The sequence below is a fragment of the Gadus macrocephalus genome, chromosome 10 (assembly GCF_031168955.1).
Source record: "Gadus macrocephalus chromosome 10, ASM3116895v1".
In the NCBI taxonomy this organism is placed as follows: Eukaryota; Metazoa; Chordata; class Actinopteri; order Gadiformes; family Gadidae; genus Gadus; species Gadus macrocephalus.
Genome location: NC_082391.1, coordinates 19261804 through 19276889, shown reverse-complemented (window position 1 = coordinate 19276889; position 15086 = coordinate 19261804). Strand labels below are relative to the sequence as shown.

At 48.9% G+C, this 15086-nt stretch overlaps 1 protein-coding gene across 5 annotated transcripts in view; it reads left to right on the top strand.

Annotated features, from left to right (window-relative positions):
- Window positions 1-2169: 2169 nt before the first annotated feature.
- LOC132466358 (rho guanine nucleotide exchange factor 9) overlaps window positions 2170-15086 on the top strand; it is a 46687-nt gene continuing 33770 nt past the window's right edge. The window contains exons 1-5 of one of the 5 annotated variants that reach the window (XM_060063526.1): window positions 2170-2528; window positions 3712-5444; window positions 6650-7033; window positions 8368-8494; window positions 8692-8798. In XM_060063526.1, the coding sequence (XP_059919509.1) occupies window positions 3792-5444; window positions 6650-7033; window positions 8368-8494; window positions 8692-8798 (2271 nt within the window). In that variant the 5' untranslated portion in view covers window positions 2170-2528; window positions 3712-3791. Of the gene's footprint in view, window positions 2529-2552; window positions 2731-3711; window positions 5445-6649; window positions 7034-8367; window positions 8495-8691; window positions 8799-15086 lie in introns of those variants that run through there. The other 4 variants (XM_060063528.1, XM_060063529.1, XM_060063527.1 and 1 more) reach the window with 4 other exon arrangements.

Here is a 15086-nt window from a genome sequence, read left to right as displayed (position 1 = left end):
GTTAACATGGTGAACATCTCCAGCTCGGAACACACACACACACACACACACACACACACACACACACACACACACACACACACACACACACACACACACACACACACACACACACACACACACACACACACACACACACACACACACACACACACACACTCTGGCTTATACCCTTCTATGGTCCTCAAGGAACAGGTATAGAACACATAAACCTACCAGACACTGCCCAATGTATGTGATCAAACTAGCCAGCTTTTGTCACACGCACACGCTACTGTGTGCAATTGCACCGCCCAAAAATGCCAGTTCCCAGGCTTTTAATAAATGTGTAATTCTATATCACATCAGCTCAAACATCTCTCTCGCTCTCTCTCTCTCTCTCGCTCTCTCTTTCTCTCTTTCTCGCTCTCTCTCTCTCTTTCTCGCTCTCTCTCTCACTCTCTCGCTCTCTCTCTCTTCTCGCTCTCTCTCATCATGGCCGCCTCTGTTTTCACTCGGCTGCCCGGACAAAGACTGTTGAAATGATTACGGCTGGGCCTGAACAGTTTGTCTTTGTGTGTGTGTGTGTGTGTGTGTGGGCTTGGGTGTGTGTGTGTGTGTGCGCGTAATCTCCAGCGAGCCCTCCAGCGGAGACCGTGACACAGGAAGAGGGAGGAAGAAGTTGATTGTTCTGAAAACCAGAAGCCAATGACATCATTTCAAAGGGCACTATTCAGAGTGTTCACAACAGGGAGGTGTGTGTGTGTGTGTGTTTGTGTATTTGTGTGCATATGTGTGTATCATTGTGTCTGCGTGTGTATGACTGTTTGTGTGTTTCCATTGGAATGCGTGATTGGTTTGTCTACATGTGCACGTGTATCTGTATGAGTGTGTAACTGCGTATGTGTTTTTGTATTGGGCGTGTATACCTTTTTTGGTCGCAATATATTTTGGTTTGTACGTGTGTGTATGCGTGTGTATTTCTGTTCCTGAGAGGCTAAATAAGCAACAAGGTACAAGGTATAAAAACCAAACCGCGGCCAGCAATTTCAAAGCCTCACATGCTGTGTTCTTGGAGGCGTTACTCCGAGCGCTTGCTCTGTCCGGGGAGCTCGAGAGAGAGAGAGAGAGGGGGGGGGGGGGGGTACCGCAGAGTAGGTTCTAGGTTTGGTCCAACTGCTAAGAACCCTCACACCCGTCCCTTCCCCTCTTCCTGCTGGCACATGTCTCTCATGCCGCTCCGCAGTGGGTCAGCTACCAGGGTGTGGGTTTTATGGTTTTAATATATGTTGGTCTGCATGGCAGAGCAGGTCCATGTTGGGGTCCACCGTTGTTGTGCCTGGGGTCGTGGCAGGATGTATTTTTAAAACGGGATGGGACAACAGCCACAGCAGGAAGGCCAGGGTCCTGAGGAAGTGACTGAGCCTGAGATGGTGGGGGGGGGGGGGGGGGGGGGGGGGATAAGAGAATGCGAGACAAACAACAAGAATTGGGCACAGAGCTGTTTCAGAACATAAGGAAAGAGAAAAACCTCAGGCGATAGCAACTGAACGTTAGAAGAAATAGAAAAATATGAATAGAATCTGCAATTGTACGATGAGGGTGCGTTCCTCTTCGCTGCTGTGAGGACCCACCACCGGAGGAAAGGTCGTTCTTAAGAGGACGAGGTTCCACCTTACAATAGACTGATCAATCATGATGATGTTGGGCCGTTTGTGTGTGACCGCCATAAGACAGCTGGTGTACAGCCAACTTGGGGCGCTGGTTCTGTTAGGGGAACTAGAGAGGGGGTACGGTAGTAGAGTAGGCACACAGGGAAGGGAAACATGGACATACAGCGATATTTACATACAGTCAGACAGACTTCCGGGCATTGTCAGACCGAGAGCGTCGATGTCAGATCCACTCCTTCCTGTGCAGAAGGGAGAACGCCATGCAATGACAATGGGCCCAAAACGGGACAAAGAGGAAATGTTTAAATTTAGGCACCATCTCCTCTCGCGCAGCTATGGATTGGTGGTGGTGCTGTTTAGTTTTTAGTGAATTCCTTCAGTTCCCCCCTTCCCCCCCCCCCCCCCCCCCCCATTGTGTTTTTTCAATAGAGGGATTTTCACATTCAACGTAAATCCCAAAGGAGGTCCACTATGTGAGACCAGAGTTCAGTCAATCACCTCTCTTTCTCACTGCCATGTTCCCTTTGAAAACGATCAGTGCCAAGTCAAACACAACAAACTGGCCAAACAGAGTGGATATTTAACAGCTAGGCTTTGGAGAGGAGGTAACCGAGGCATTTATAAGGAAATATCTGTATGCCTGTGTGCGTGTGTGTGTGTGTGTGTGTGTGCGCGGTCGTATCCCTGTGTGTCCACCACCACCACCACCACCCGCGTGCGTCTGTGTCTGTGTCTGAAAAGTGCACGTGTGTGTGCGGTTCCCCTGGCAGTTGGGCGTCAGCGTGCGCTGCGAGTTTCTCACCACAGACCTGCGTGTCGGCGTCTGCTGGAGCTTTTGGGCGCAGGGCAAGAGTTCACGCGTCTCTGCCTCATTCGGTGAGTTGCTCCCATTTCTTTCCAGATAGTTGAAGAAGTTTAGGTTCAACTTGTGCGGCTCCCTGAAGAATGGCTATCATCGACGTTCTGATCGGTTTTACTGATGGATACAAAACGTGTAGGGTTTGGTAATAGAAAAAAGCGTTTTATCACTGTGTTTTGTTGTGTCGCGGAAGTTTTCTTAACCGGGTTTTTTTTGGAGGTAAGTGAATATAGCTTCGTTTTTAACTTTGTTGAATCGTCGCCTAAGAAATCTGCATCCTGGTAAGTCTCCTCCTGTATGTCTAATTCACGGGAAATAGCCCAAGGTTTGCGAACCAATTGTTTAGAGTAGCCTTACTTTGTTTAGAGTAGCTTCGGCTGACTAAAGTCCTATTTGGTGATGTTGACATGTCTACCTGCTGTGATCGATACGGTGGAGGTGGATCAATTAATTAGATCGACCCGCTGATTGGTTGTATAACGTTATAGCACGTATAGAAGTGGCCGAATATCGTGAGACTGGTCAATCAATGGAGCTCAATGATTGAAGTGTTCGATTGTTTTTCGTAATTTTATATGATGTAAAAGTATTGTATTCTTATGAAAGTGCTTTGAAAAATATGGAAACACGGAAGATATGGGACAGTAAGTCTATCAGCAAGATTAAGGAAGGTTTATTGCAATTTAAAAAATAGCATGTGAAGTGAACTGATTTGTCACAATATAGAAAATTCGTAAGGCCTGGAGCTCTATAGAAATAAAATTGGATGATTCTAAAATAATAATGCGTTATAATTGGTCATCTGAGTACAAAATTACAACCTTGGCCTACATCAAACGTAGCCATTATGAAAAGGGGGGTAATTAACAGGCAATGGTAAAGGAGGCCTGTTCGAGTCAAGTCCTCTGCCTCAGGAAATGTTATTTCAGCTAGATGGTGATGTCACTGTTGGACAGCAGGGCTGGAATGACCAGATAGCTCTGTATTATACGTTTCCATGACAACAGGTTCTCCTGGTATAAATGGTTGAGGGGCTCTCATGTCTGAATAATTACCAATAAGCACCGAGCGTGCAGTGTGGGGGGCATTCTGTTTGCTGACTCACAGTTATCAAACGTGTGTGTGTTGGGTCTCCCCCAGGCAAATGAAAGAAAGCAATATAAATCTGTTATGAATAATAACACATTCTTGTCTCTCTAGGTGCATGTGTGCTCGTGTGTGTGTTTATGAGACAAACATGACGGCCATTGAAGCGAGCTGACATCGTGGGATGTGAGAACATGGAGGACACAAACAACGCCGGCCCCCCAAGCCCCATACCCAACGGCTTCGTCAACCGCCTGTTCAGCGTTTCCCTGGACGTCCACAATGAAACGAGCAGTGTGTGCATTCAAGAGACGCCGCCTGGGATCACCGACGCTGGGCCACCGCCGGAAGACCAGGCTCCCCAGGTTCCCCTTCCCAAGACCCCCGGGAAGGACAGGCCGCCTGAGGTGCTCCGGAGGGACCGTCGCGCCACCGGGGGGATCTGGAAGATCCTGACCCGGAAGAAGGTGGCCTCAGAGCTGGAGAGGAGACCCCATTCCATGATCCTCCCCGGGGAGGCCTCGATCCCCAAGTTGTCCTTCGCCGACAAGGTCCGCTCTTTCAAGAAACTCAAGTCCCCGTCGGTCTTCAGGGGGAAAACGGGGAAGCTGTCCAGTGCCAAGTTTGGCAGCTCCTTCGTGGACGAGGACTCCTTCTGCCATGACTTTGGAACGCCCGGGCAGCCCAGCAGGGGAACGCTGAAGCACCGCGCCAAGAGGCACTCCTACGCAGGCTACACCTCGGAGTACGAGTGTTCCTTTGAAGACCTTGAACTGCCGGCCCCGTCCGAGAACCACTACCCCGCTCCCGCCGAAGAAGCCGTGACCCAGAATGGCTGCAAGCCGCCGGAGAGAGTTTGCTATGCTAAAAGGACGGCTAGTAGCAACTCGGCCAACTGTAACAACATGGCTGCCGGCGGCGAGGAGCAGAGTGTTCGGGGCAGCCCCAAGGCCCACCTGGGGGGAGCGAGGAGAGCCAAGGGCCCAGATGTGTGGAGCTACTTGCGGAGGATCTCTCTGCTGGGCAAGGCCAATCCCGTGTACTCTGAGAGGAGCTTTGACTCTGAGCTCCCCACTCTGGACAAAACCATGGACTCAGATTGCGGCTCGGTAGACTTTGAATCCGTCAGAGATTTCCAACCGGCGCCCCCGAAACACTTAGACGGCAAGGGCCATTTCGGTGGCTTTTTAAAGTTCTTCAACAGCTTCGCCGAGAACGCGAGAAAATGGCGGTCGACTCCGACGTCTCGTTCGTTCTCCCCCCCGGAGGAAGGGAAGACCCCAATAGACTCGCCCCGTGCGGGAGAACGCCCCGTTGAAACCATTCACAGCGGCGGGTCTTTTACTCTGCACAGTCAAGGACACCCAGTCCCCATGCCCTCCCCCAATATCCCCAAACCCTCCCAGTCTAGCACCCTAGAGAGGCACGGCAAAGCCACCACTGGGGACGCACGTTCCCCCACCGTGGTTCTGAGGGCCTTTAGAACTTGCCCAGAGTCACCCGCTGTCAATGGAATTCACTGTAAGAGTTCAGAGGGTGCAGAGAAACCTACACACAGGCAGGCTGTTCAGAGGGCCCTGGTGACAATAGAGAAGCCCATAGCCCGGCCCAGCCCGAAGCGAGACAGGGAGAATGTGCCTGCCTATGTTGCCCGAATGGCTTCCTCTGCCCAGCTTTGTCCAGAGGAAAAGGCAGAGGGACACTCTTCAGGAAATGAGCAAGATTCCACTGAGGCTCCACCTGATTCACACCAGACACAGGAATTAACCGGCCAATCACAGGCGGGAGACAAGGAGAGTATAGCCAATAGTGTGCCACCATCCGACTCCACAGAGGAAATATTCAAGGTATGTGTTGATATCGGAATATGTGGTAAATCTATTGTATTTGGCTCTAGGAAATACAGTATTATCGGTTGCTCTTATGAAACATTCTTATATTTGATTAAAAAACGTAGTGGGAATGTTATTCTTTTAGAATAACACAAGTATTCATTAAAGTATGTTAACCATAGGTATATAATGTTTCAGTGTGTATTGGGTTCATGGCCTAACTCGATTTCCATTACAATCCTAATGCCATCATTTGCATCATCGTCCATGCTACGCATCATGTAACAACTGCTCATGACCAAATTACCATCATCTTCGCTCCATCCGTAATTTTAACCTCCTTTAATTCCCAGTTCATTAAGTACAAGCCTTAAGGAAGTGTTCAAGTCACTCACACACACACACACACACACACACACACACACACACACACACACACAGCCCGACACTTGCAAAACACACACATGCGCAACCACACTATTGTACAGTTGTCCTTTTGCTCCATCTGTTGGAGAGGAGAGGGAAGTCAAGAAGTTAAGAGAACTGATAAACGACAACAACATATACCCACCCCCCCCACCTATCCCTTCCCGTTCTCTACTTCTCCTAGCATAGCAGGAAACCCAGTCTACCATAGATGTGTGCGGTTCCCCCCCCGAGCCTCAATGGCTTCCTCTACACCCCTCCCCACCTCCCCCATCACACTCTGCACAGGCATTAGTCATCCTTCCCCCCCCCCCCCCCCCACCACTCCAGTCTCACACCAGCAAGTCAGGGCACGTTAGCTCCGGCTAACTCGCCCAATAACTTGATCCGATATGACATCCCTCAGTGCTAAGCGGTCCTAGCATAGGGGGGGGGGGGTGGCCACAAAGGAAGACTGTGGGAAAAGCGCGTTTAGACAGAGAGAAACGATGACACAGAGTCGATCCTGCTCCCTAATCCCCTGATTGTATACAGCACAAACAAACCCACCTGTCTCCAGTAATTGTTGTGACTCTCCTAATATGGCCGTTAAGGGCGCGGCCCGAACGGGTGGGTGGATTGTTACACATGCTCAGTAATCACAGAACCCAACGTTCACGCTTGGTTCGACACCGGCGCCTGCCAACTAGTTTTCAGTTTGGATTCATACACAAATACGTGGTTGACGTGTATAGACACTCTCAGCGTTTTTACAAATCAGACGACGGGTACCAAGTAGTCTCTGCCTATCACAGCTGTGCGAGCAGATTGCCGTCGTCCAATCAGCCGGCGGCAAAGATCGGTCCAGCCCGATCCCGCCGACTCCCTGTAGCTCCTGGAAGGTCCGGGCGCGACCCAAGCCCTCCCAACCTGCCCGCCCTCGGCCCCGCCCCGCCTCGGCTCTGCTGGACCTCGGGAGAGCAACCCCCCCGCCAGAGGGGGATCTGTACCCGGGCTACGCCGAGGTGGGCTCGCTCTGCCGGCGCAGACGCAGGCCGGTGGCGGCGCCGGCGCCGGCGGCGACGCACGCCGCCTACCCCCCGGGCCAGAGGACGAGGACGGCGGGCCGCTCCAGACCCCACTCTGTCATAGAAACCAGCGTCGCTATGGAGACGCAGGCCACGCAACTGCACCACAGAGTAAGATCATGCGACGCATAGACACGAAACGTGGGGCACAACTTTAGGACGTTTAAATTCAAGTTCAGAAAAAGGCAAAGCACTCGCGCACTACACAAAAAAATAAGCAATCAAAAAGGATCAAAAGCGTTAAAAAAATCCAAAGTAAATACCATAAATCTCATGCTGATGTGGGGAAAGAGTAAGTGCAGGAGGGCAGAGGCTTAGGCCAGCCGACTCCGCCAACCCAGTGATAAATATAGCCTTCACCAGCCCATAATGAATCAAACACACACTGCAGACGCCGAAGGGAAGCCCAGCACCAACCCGGCATTTAAACACTCACCACCACACACAACAATGCATGCATGCTCCGGCCCATTTATTGAGGCCTCCGGGCACTGCCCCTCTACCTCCATTTCCCTCCCTTCAATTGTCTCTCCGTCTCCCTCTTCTCATGTCTGTCATCCCCTCTCCATTTCCTTTTATTATTCCCGTCTCTAACCATATCCGTTCCTCACCTTCTCTTACCGATCTCAGCTCCTTCTATTTTTACTCCTTTTCACATTGTTCCGTTCTGCTTATGTTTGGCTCTATCTTTTTATTTCAACATCATTTTTTTTTCTGGCCAATTTCCCGCCTCATCGCCCCCATAAGCGCTATGGCTCTCCTGCTCCTTACTCAAAGTCACTTCTCCTTAACCTGAGAGAGCGCACCTGGGCTGAATGATGTATAGTCTCCCATGGTTCACTGCCAGCCACGCTGCACACTATAATCCACCTCACCGGAATAGACCTGCAGGAGGTGAAGTGCTTTAATTCACTGCAAAATAAAGAGGACAGGGGACTAAGGCATAAAAAACATGTGATTTGAAGGGCAAGTGTGTGTGAGAGAATGCTTGTGAGCCTGTGTGTGTGTGTGTGTGTGTGTGTGTGTGTGTGTGTGTGTGTGTGTGTGTGTGTGTGTGTGTGTGTGTGTGTGTGTGTGTGTGTGTGTGTGTGTGTGTGTGTGTGTGTGTGTGTGTGTGTGTGTGAGAGAGTACACGTGAGCGAGCGTGTTTGTGAGCAGACGTTCATGTGAGTGTGAGCATATTTGTGTTTGTGTGTGCGAGCATGCGTGTGTGTTTTTGTATGAGTACATGTGAGCGTGCACGTTTGTTAGCAGATGAGTGTGTGTGTGTGTGTGTGTGTGTATGTGAGCATGCATGCATGCATGCATGTACGTGTGTGAGAACATGAAAGCGTGTGTTTCGTGTGTGAGCCTGTGTGAATGTGTGATGACATGTAAGCACATTAGCCGTGGTGGTGTCTGCCACGGGCGGGCGGTCCATGTCCTAATCACTCAGCCCCCTCCAGGCCCTCTCGCGGCCCCCCGGGGTGTCCCCGCTGGAGCCCCCACTCAGGGCCTCCCTGCAGCGCTGCCGGTCCCTCCCTCTGGCCCCCAGCACCCTGAGCACCTTGGCCCTGCTCCGCCAGCAGACAGGTACCCCCGCCCACGCTTCTATTATTGTCCTCGACGCGTGACGCGTTTTGTATCGTGTTCTGTATTTAAACACTAGGCATTGTGTTTGAGTTGATGGGTCTTTCTCTCGATGCATCGGTCTGCGTGGCTGTCTGTCGATCTGCACGTCTGACGTCGGTCTGTCTGTCTGTCTGTCTGTGCATCGTCCCTCCGTCCAGTCTGTGAAGGCCAGTCGTCGCACTCCGTCCGTCTGCGCAATGGAGACACGGGGAGCTGCAGGAGAAGGCTGCTCAGACCAGGGTCAGGACCGCTGCAGGTTAACATAGTGAGTCACACACACACACACACACACACACACACACACACACACACACACACACACACACACACACACCACGTAATTACCTTAAAAATATAATGTGTATGAATATCTATAATTATTATATTTCTTAGAATGGCGACAATTACAGTAAACAAACATACATACATACACATACATACATACATACATACACATTCATAATGATTACTAACTAATCTAACTATAACTAGTGGAGTCTCGTTTTGTCTGACTGTCCTTAAATCTTATTGACCCCTGTTCATCCTAACAACTTCAGGAAATGCAGTGTGCAGTTGTTTGGATGAGCGACTGTCGAGAAAGCAGCAAATCGGCCTGTTCCGAACAGTTTTTGAATGTTTAACGGGAACAGTATTATTACTATCAATAAGCAGAGGATCCATACTCAAAGGACCAATGTTCAAATAAACAGCACCCTTTCATTATGCTGACCAGGACTAAGGCAAACTTGCCTCCTAAAACCACATTAAAGTGAAGTAGCCCGCGGTTGTAGAGACCCTTTTGCTAACCACATACAGTATAATACATGTAATTGTAAGCAAAAGGTTGCAGTAACAACAGAACATCAATGGAAATCCAACTAGCTTAATGCACCCATTTCTAAAGCCATATAATAGCAAGTGTAGCATGTCTTCCTGAGTTGTGTAATATCCGCCTCCGAATGCAGGGGAATAATGTAGCTGGAGTTCCCAAGACGGAACTGGCCCCTCGGTTGGGAAGCTTTGCCCCGCTGAAATGATTCCGGTTAGCCAGTTAAGGTATATTTAAAGGCAGTTTCTGAAAAATGATCCGAAGATTAAGACTCTAGTGAGCAAGCTAGCGCCGCTTTTGTCTGCAATTGAATTATTTAAAAAAATGAAATGGTTATTTTTAACCCTCATGGTTAAAACGGATAATGTGTCACAGCATGAAGGATTGATCAGCATAGATTATTAGATCAGCATTAATTCCCACCCACCATTAATCCGAGGGAATTACAGGCATGTAACTTGTGTTTGGCTCTAGGTAGTATGTTAGCTATGTATGGCATTGACATAGTTCCCAAGTTAGCCTCTAAATATAGAAAAAAAGAACACTTTCAGATATAATATATTAGGTATTATAACAGTGTAAGAATATCACAGCATAATTCTTTTCCTTTATAAAAAAAGAACTAAAACATGGTTCCCTGCTCCTCACCGGGCTTGTAATAGTGATGTATCTATCACAAGTGAGGGAATCGTGGCTTTCAACATCATTCTATTTGCTCCCCTTTTACCTTTTTCTTCCTACCGCGTACCTCAAACCGCCTTTTGAAGTGAATCTCGTGTCACAATTGCAAGATATTTTCGCTCACGAGCCAGGCATGAGACAATCCTTCTGATTACGAATCCCCCCCTGTCGTCTTCCACCCCCCCCCTTAGCCCATAGCCCACTCCCAGTTTAAATAGTGTTGGTGATGCCGCTGGTGCACATTGTTGCCATGACACTAGCATGCTCCTCTTCATCTCCTGCTTCTATCTTTAGGCAGTGTGAACTAAATGGGGGCCGTGGGTGGGTGAGAGAGAGAGAGAGAGAGAGAGAGAGAGAGAGAGAGAGAGAGAGAGAGAGAGGAGAGAGAGAGAGAGAGAGAGAGAGAGAGAGAGAGAGAGAGAGAGAGAGAGAGAGAGAGAGAGAGAGAGAGAGAGAGAGAGAGAGAGAGAGAGAGACCTAGAGAGAGAGAGAGAGAGAGAGACCTAGAGAGAGAGAGAGAGAGAGAGACCTAGAGAGAGACCTAGAGAGAGAGAGAGAGAGAGAGAGAGACCTAGAGAGAGAGAGAGAGAGAGAGAGAGACCTAGAGAGAGAGAGAGAGAGAGAGAGAGACCTAGAGAGAGAGAGAGAGAGAGAGAGAGAGAGAGACCTAGAGAGAGAGAGAGAGAGAGAGAGAGAGAGAGACCTAGAGAGAGAGAGAGAGAGAGAGAGAGAATGACGTGGGAGAGACACAGAGGAATAGAGGGAGATGCTCTCATTGTGTGGAGGCTCCTTGTGTCATGACTCTCCTTGGTGGGGAAAGGGACGGAGTCTGGACCCCCGGGGGGCTTTTGATTTGATAGGAGAATCGTGAACACGGTGCTTTAGTTATCGTTTGCATAGCAAAGTCCAAATACCACAGCACCACAGAGCCGTCTGCTGGTTCTAAACCACATCCCTTCTGAGGTAGAACACGCGCGCACGCACGCACGCACGCACGCACGCAGGCACGCAGGCACGCAGGCACGCACGCACGCACACACACACACACACACACACACACACACACACACAATGTCCTCTGTCCATGTAAGAGGAGATGATTTGCTGTGCAATGTCAAAGTGTGTGTGTGTGTGTGTGTGTGTGTGTGTGTGTGTGTCCTATTTCTGGTAAATCATGCATTCTTGATGTGGTCATGTGTGTGTATCCGTGCCAGGATTTATTCTCAACAGTTTTGTGATGCATTGTGTCGCATGCGTAACAGTCCCACTTTCAGGGCAACTAATGGAGCCCAGAAAACGTGGGCAGAGAGAGATTGATCGTAAAGTCGCTGCAGTGCATAACTACCACCACCGCTCATACCTTCTCTCTTTTCCCTCGTTTCTCTCCACCCCCAAATCCCCCACGCACCCCTCATTCTCTCTATAAAATACAAAACATCGTTTTTAACGCGAAAGATGGGCTTGAGATATTTCATTTACATTTAGGGCATTTAGCAGACACTTTTATCCAAAGCGACTTACAACAGGTACAACAAAATATCACTGTCGGTACAGTAAGGGTGTTCATAGAACAAGTGCGAAGCACTTACTATTGCTATGTTAACCCATTCCTCGTATTCAACAAAGATAGCTAGGATAAGATGTTATACAATGCTAAGCACTATTATTAAGTGCCTGGATGTACAAGATAATAACAATAAATGCATACATTAAGTTCCAGGGTATACAAACATACAATAGGTGTGTAAGAGGGTGTTTTTAGGAGAGTAAGGGAGGTGAAGGGGCAGTGGGGGGATAAGGTGGGAGTCTATGCAGAGTCCAGGTGAGCTCTGAACAAGAGAGTCTTGAGTCTCTCGCTTAAACTGGTGAGCCACTCTGAAGTCCTGACATCGGCACGGAGCTCGTTCCACCGTTGGGTTGTGACTTTGTCGTGCGACCTGTGCTTGCTCCTAGCGATGCCGGTACCAGGCGTCCAGCTGAGGCGGTTGAGCGGAGCGCTCGAGCCTGGGTGTGAGGTCTGACTAATGCTCGGAGATCGGCAGGGCTAGTTCATTGACCGCATTCATTGTAGGCCAGTACCATTGTCTTGAAGTTAGTATTAAGATTATACACATTTTATGAAGAATTATTCTACAATTGTCCATGCCCAATGTTTGAACAACAAAAAGGCCACACTTGACACAATTGAGAGGTACCACCTGCAATCCTTCAAAGTACACCTAGGGGTACACATACCCCCATTTCAGAAACAAATGGTGGTATTCAGAAGAGAGCAGCGGTAACCCATAATGCTAGTTCCCACGCTGGCACTTTTTCTTTTTCTGGTCTTTGATGCTTCGCCTCAAGGTTTAGGTAAGCAGTTGTTAAAAAGCTTGGGGAAGCTGAGGTTTTCCCTTTTCTAGAGCGACCTGTCCCATCTCATCACATGACGCAACATCGTTCATTATGAATGGCTGAGTCAGCATGCGGGAGACGGGCTCAGCATTTGGGATGAAGGCGCCAACCTCACTAAAAACACTCCCTCACTCACATGCTCACTCCCTCACTCACATGCTCACTCACTCACTCACTCACTCACTTGCCTGCTCACTCACTCGTATACTCACTCGCTCACATGCTCACTTATTCACTAACTCGCACATCACATAGACACACAGACACCCAGACACGTGCACACACGTCACCACACATGCAGAAAAACAGTTTAGCAAACAGACACTACCAGCATCAGATCTAAGAAAATGTATTTAATGGTATTAAGCACAGAGCCTGTATATAGTCTACAAAAGCCAAGATGCTTTGCCCTCTCCTCTCAGTCTCTTGGGCACTTCCTCTCATATATAGACTCTCATTTCAAATTTCCCTCTGATAGAGTCAGGATTCATCCTCCCAGGCTCGTGTGAGTCACTGCATCGACAATTTCATTATTTTTCTAGAAATATGGAACAAGGGTTAGTAATATCTCTGTCAAACAGATTGTGTGAATATGTGTGAATCCTCCTTCACCACAACCCTTTATTTTGGAAGGCTGTCAGAGGAAGGCTGTGAATCTGTCCTGCTCAAAATAGCCATGCGCGTACATGTTACGTTCCACACTATCGCGGTTCATTCAATGCCGGTTGGGTTGCCAGGCTAGCAGCTTGTAGGTACGCTGCTTCTACGTAGCCACGAGCTAATGCTGTTAAAGCACGTGGTGGACTATGATAAATAGTAGCGTTGCTAAAGGAATCCAGGAGAGTGGGCGTATTGGATCTCTCAATGCTCTTTCTTTCTCCAAAGAATAGGTGACACATTGTCAGGTGTGTGTGCTTGCCTGTGTGTGTGTGTGTGTGTGTGTGTGTGTGTGTGTGTGTGTGTGTGTGTGTGTGTGTGTGTGTGTGTGTGTGTGTGTGTGTGTGTGTGTGTGTGTGTGTGTGTGTGTGTGTGTGTGTGTGTGTGTGTGTGTGTGCGTGCGTGCGTGCACGGTGACCGTGTGTGTGTGTGTGTGTGTGTGCGTGTGCACAGTGACCGTGTGTGTGTGTATACGTGCACATAGGTGTTAATGCACTTTGCGGTTTATACACTTTGAAGCTCACATACGTGAGCATACAAGGGACTACAACCACATGTGTTTTTGTGTGTGTGTGTGTGTGTGTGTGTGTGTGTGTGTGTGTGTGTGTGTGTGTGTGTGTGTGTGTGTGTGTGTGTGTGTGTGTGTGTGTGTGTGTGTGTGTGTGAGTGCCTGCGTGTGTGCACGCGCGCCTGCCTGTGTTTATGTGTGTGGGGTATGTTGTGCATATGTGCAGGGAATAGTTGGAGAATGAGGGCGATGGTGATTAAGGCCTTTACGTAACTGTTTGAGAGGGTTTCTCCTACAGAAGCGTGTTTCCACCTCTTCCTCCGCTGATTGTCCCCACAGCGCCCGGGCCCTCGAGGCACATTGAGGCTATGCTAATCCCATGACTAACTGTTGTTTTATTTCTCTGTAGCACTTTATGTGCCCCAGCTCCAAGCACAAATGTGAATGCACGGACCTGTGTAAATGTGACGGCAACTGACTTTCGTTCTTTACTGTGAGCGTGTGTACTTGGAACATTCGGTGATGATTATACATTATACATTTACATGTAATCTCATGGTAAATGCTTCCAAAGCGTCTTACAAGTTTTTGTACAGTGATTACTTTGCTTCTGCTGAACTGCTTCATAGAGTGCAGGGTGGCTATATTACAGGCATTTAAACTGGTGGGCCAACATAAATAAAAACTATTGTCCTGAGGTTATTTGGATTGCCTGAATAGCATGGGGTGTGTATTCGAGAATCTAGTTTGATCAGTTGTGATTGGTTCTTCAGACAAGGTGCCGTATTTTTCTGGCAGCCATTACTTGAATAGAAAGTAGATTGTCGTTGGATGCTGCAAAACCAGTTAGACAGTACAGTATAACATAAGATCCAGTACTGCCTTCATTCCCGAGGGGGAAATCTGCCAGAGGAGTAAAGTGTTCGAGTCTGTTTTCTTTTAAACCACTTAATCCCTTCACCAGCATTCTCATGCACTAAACAACAAAACAACAGCAAACCCTTGAACCACAAAAAACCTAGATAAATAATTCAAAGTCAGGCGCAATCGAATGTAAAAAACGTAGATAAATAATCGACAAAAAAAATATTCTAATTCTAAAAAAACTGCCTGTGTGAACACGCCCTTAGGGCGTGTTCACACAGGCAGTTTTTTAGAATTAGAATATTTTTAGATCACCGTATTCTTTATATCCGTACACACACACACAAGCCCCCCAGCTGTTTTCCTGTACACCTAAGATGGAAGCCGCCGTCCCGTCTAATGAAGCTCAATGCGTCAGCGGGGCGGCGTTATCCACAGCATCGCCACGTTATAACCACCGCAGCCGCCCTTTATCTCCCTCACGGCCCCCAGACAAAGAGACGGAAGCGCTGCCTTGGCGGGGCGGAGACGGGCGGCTGGTTAAAGAGGGCCCCGCTCGGGGCCCCCCCTGCGCCCGGCCGAGGTGACGCTCCTGGCAGCTGCCTCTTCCTGTGTGTGTA